The sequence below is a fragment of the Solanum lycopersicum genome, chromosome 2 (assembly GCF_036512215.1).
Source record: "Solanum lycopersicum chromosome 2, SLM_r2.1".
NCBI lineage: Eukaryota > Viridiplantae > Streptophyta > Magnoliopsida > Solanales > Solanaceae > Solanum > Solanum lycopersicum.
This window is the reverse complement of record NC_090801.1, coordinates 68630290-68632894: the sequence shown is the minus strand read 5'-3', so window position 1 is coordinate 68632894 and position 2605 is coordinate 68630290. Positions and strand designations below refer to the sequence as shown.

The 2605-nt window shown below is 34.5% G+C and overlaps 1 protein-coding gene across 1 annotated transcript; it reads left to right on the top strand.

Annotated features, from left to right (window-relative positions):
* The first annotated feature begins 325 nt into the window (after positions 1 to 325).
* Positions 326 to 1586, top strand: LOC101244139 (uncharacterized). The gene is made up of 2 exons (XM_004231985.5): positions 326 to 912; positions 1161 to 1586. The coding sequence occupies exons 1-2, from the start codon at positions 507 to 509 to the stop codon at positions 1241 to 1243; spliced, it is 489 nt and encodes a 162-aa protein (XP_004232033.1). The 5' UTR covers positions 326 to 506; the 3' UTR covers positions 1244 to 1586.
* Positions 1587 to 2605: the final 1019 nt, after the last annotated feature.

The window sequence follows — 2605 nt, the reverse complement described above, 5'->3', positions numbered from 1 at the left end:
TACTTTATTTTTAGTTGCCAAGTTTACACGAGATTAGTGGGTAAATGGATACCATAAAATTTTAAATTGATTTTACAGTTTTTTTCTCTTAATAAGTGCAACAGATTGATACATAATGTATCAAACAATAATATATTTAAATCCTCAATTATGTATCTGAAATATCAAAAAAATATTGAATTTAAGTAATTATAAAAATAATAGGAGTAAGTGATATTTATGTAAGTTATGCTTTATTTTTAGTCGCCAAGTCTACACGAGATTAGTGGGTAACTTTGACAAAAGCAAGGGACTAATTAAAGAAAGTAAAACATCATTATGAGTTGGACCAACGAATACCTAGCGTGCAAGGCCCACAAGCCGATGTCATGTGGGCCCATTTTCGTTCTCTCTCCTAATATAAATCCTTTTTTCAAGCCTATTTTGAATCACTATAACCTAGACGCCCGAGCCATCGGAGCTCCCCTCCACCCTCTCATAGGGGTTGGGTTGGTCGGGCTCTTTCCATGTCACACCCCACCGCAGCTCCGCTATCAGGACCACGCCTCTCACAACCCTCGTCGTCGGCGATGTCTCCCTTGTACAAACAGAAATCTTGGTCACCGGACACGTTTCGCGACGAGGCGTGGCAGCGGCGGAAGGGTACCCACGGAAGCTGCCTCAAACGGCGGAGCAAGAGCGTTACCGATGAGGACTTTGATGAGATTAAGGCCTGTATCGAATTAGGGTTTGGATTTGATTCGCCAGAAATGGATCAGCGATTGTCTGATACTTTTCCGGCGTATGACCTGTTTTACGCCGTGAATAAACAATACACCGACACTCTTTCAAAGACTTCCTCTGTATCATCGGTCATCTCCAATTGCGAGTCAACCCTTCCTCCCGTCAGTCCCCACACCATTGTCTTTCCAGGTAAATTCTAAAAACCTTCATTATTTCAAAATCATTACATCAGAATGTTCAACACAAATTCCATTCCTATTCAACTTTCGTAAATTCGTTTACATTTTGACATGAGGTTACCTTTCGATTACAGAAAATTCCTGAGTTTGTTAATTTTCCTTATTGAGTTGAATAGCAATGCATAATTTTATTCTTGATAAGGTTCAGAAAATTGAACGTATGGTTGCTAATATTTGAAAAAAAAAAAATGAATGTAGGAGATAATCCACAGGCAGTGAAGACAAGGTTGCGGCAATGGGCACAGGTGGTTGCGTGTGTGGTGCGTCAATCTTCGTATTAATGGAAGCTGCATATATTGAATGAATAAGAAGATGATGGTAATTTGTTGTGTACCAGTACTATTGTTTTTCAGGGCAAAAAAGATTAACTCATACTTAATTTGAAAAAGTAATTATAGTTAAGATTGATTGAATATCAACCTATTCAATCTTGGCGACTAATAGTCTGTTGATATGATTTTTATTAGTATGATGATTGTGTTGCAACCACATATACAGCTGGTCCATCTTAATTAATTGCTAGTAGCTTTGTTTGTTGATATTTCCATCATTTGTAACATCATCCAGCAAGTGGGACATGACTTGTTCTTCTTTAATTTGAAAGACTCACTTTTCTCTTTGGAATGCTTTGTTCTTTTGCCTAGATTGTCTTGTGCACTAAGAAAATATCAAAAAGTTGTTTCTTTAGCTGATTTGTTAATACAATGGCATTTTATTGTGAGCTTAAAGAAAGAAAAGGTTCTCTTTGCCTTGATGCTTAGAAGTTACTACTTCTCAATTCTTCTTTTAGTTGAGGGACCTTGCTTTCTGGGATTTTGATATTCTTCCTTCAAGCTTTTCCTCTGTAATATGCAAATATCTTTATTTTATTATTCTGATTCGTGTTTTTGAAATATTGTTATTCATTACTTACAATCAATTCAAGCTAGTTCAATTTTGACATCATGTGTGGTTCATCTGCTTTTGACTCTTCAAACCTTATTTTAAGGTTACAATGAACTGGTGTTTAAGAGATTATTCTCTATTGTTATCTTTTCAATCGCGAGCGTGGTGAATTCTTTTTTTCATGTACGAACTTTGGAAATGCTTCACTCATGCAAAATGAACATTTTTAACGATCCTTTGCTCTACATAGATCTTCCATTGATGGTATTAGATGACAGGCCTATATAACAAGGGAAATGAACATTTTTATAGTTGATACGTTTTTAATGTTTTGATATTGAGTCAAAAGTAATTTACGATCGAGAAAGTAAGTTATCCCTCAAATGTTGTTTAATAGATCAAAATATGATAAGTTATTTATCAAATAGTTTTCACGTTAAAAGACCACCTGAGACATTTACCAAATTTAAAACTGTCAGTGTTTATTGTCCGACGTATTAACTGTTTTCAAACATGTATATACATTGAATTAGTTATGTTAAAAAAAATATTAAAACTCTTTTATCGTTTTTACATGCTTAATCTATTGATAGTTTGACATGAAATTTCACTTCGACACCCTAACTGGATGAGGTTCATTTTAGATTAAACGACATTTGTTATTTGTATCAAAAACAATATTTAAACTTTCACATATAACCACTTAAAAATAATTAATTACTCTCTATAGCTATAGTTTGATAATTACAATTTGTAGC

Excerpts from the sequence above, each read along its gene's own strand:
- LOC101244139 (XM_004231985.5), top strand. The coding sequence starts at position 507 with ATGTCACACCCCACCGCAGCTCCGCTATCAGGACCACGCCTCTCACAA. Across the intron at positions 913-1,160 it reads CCACACCATTGTCTTTCCAG|GAGATAATCCACAGGCAGTG; the intron begins GTAAATTCTAAA and ends AAATGAATGTAG.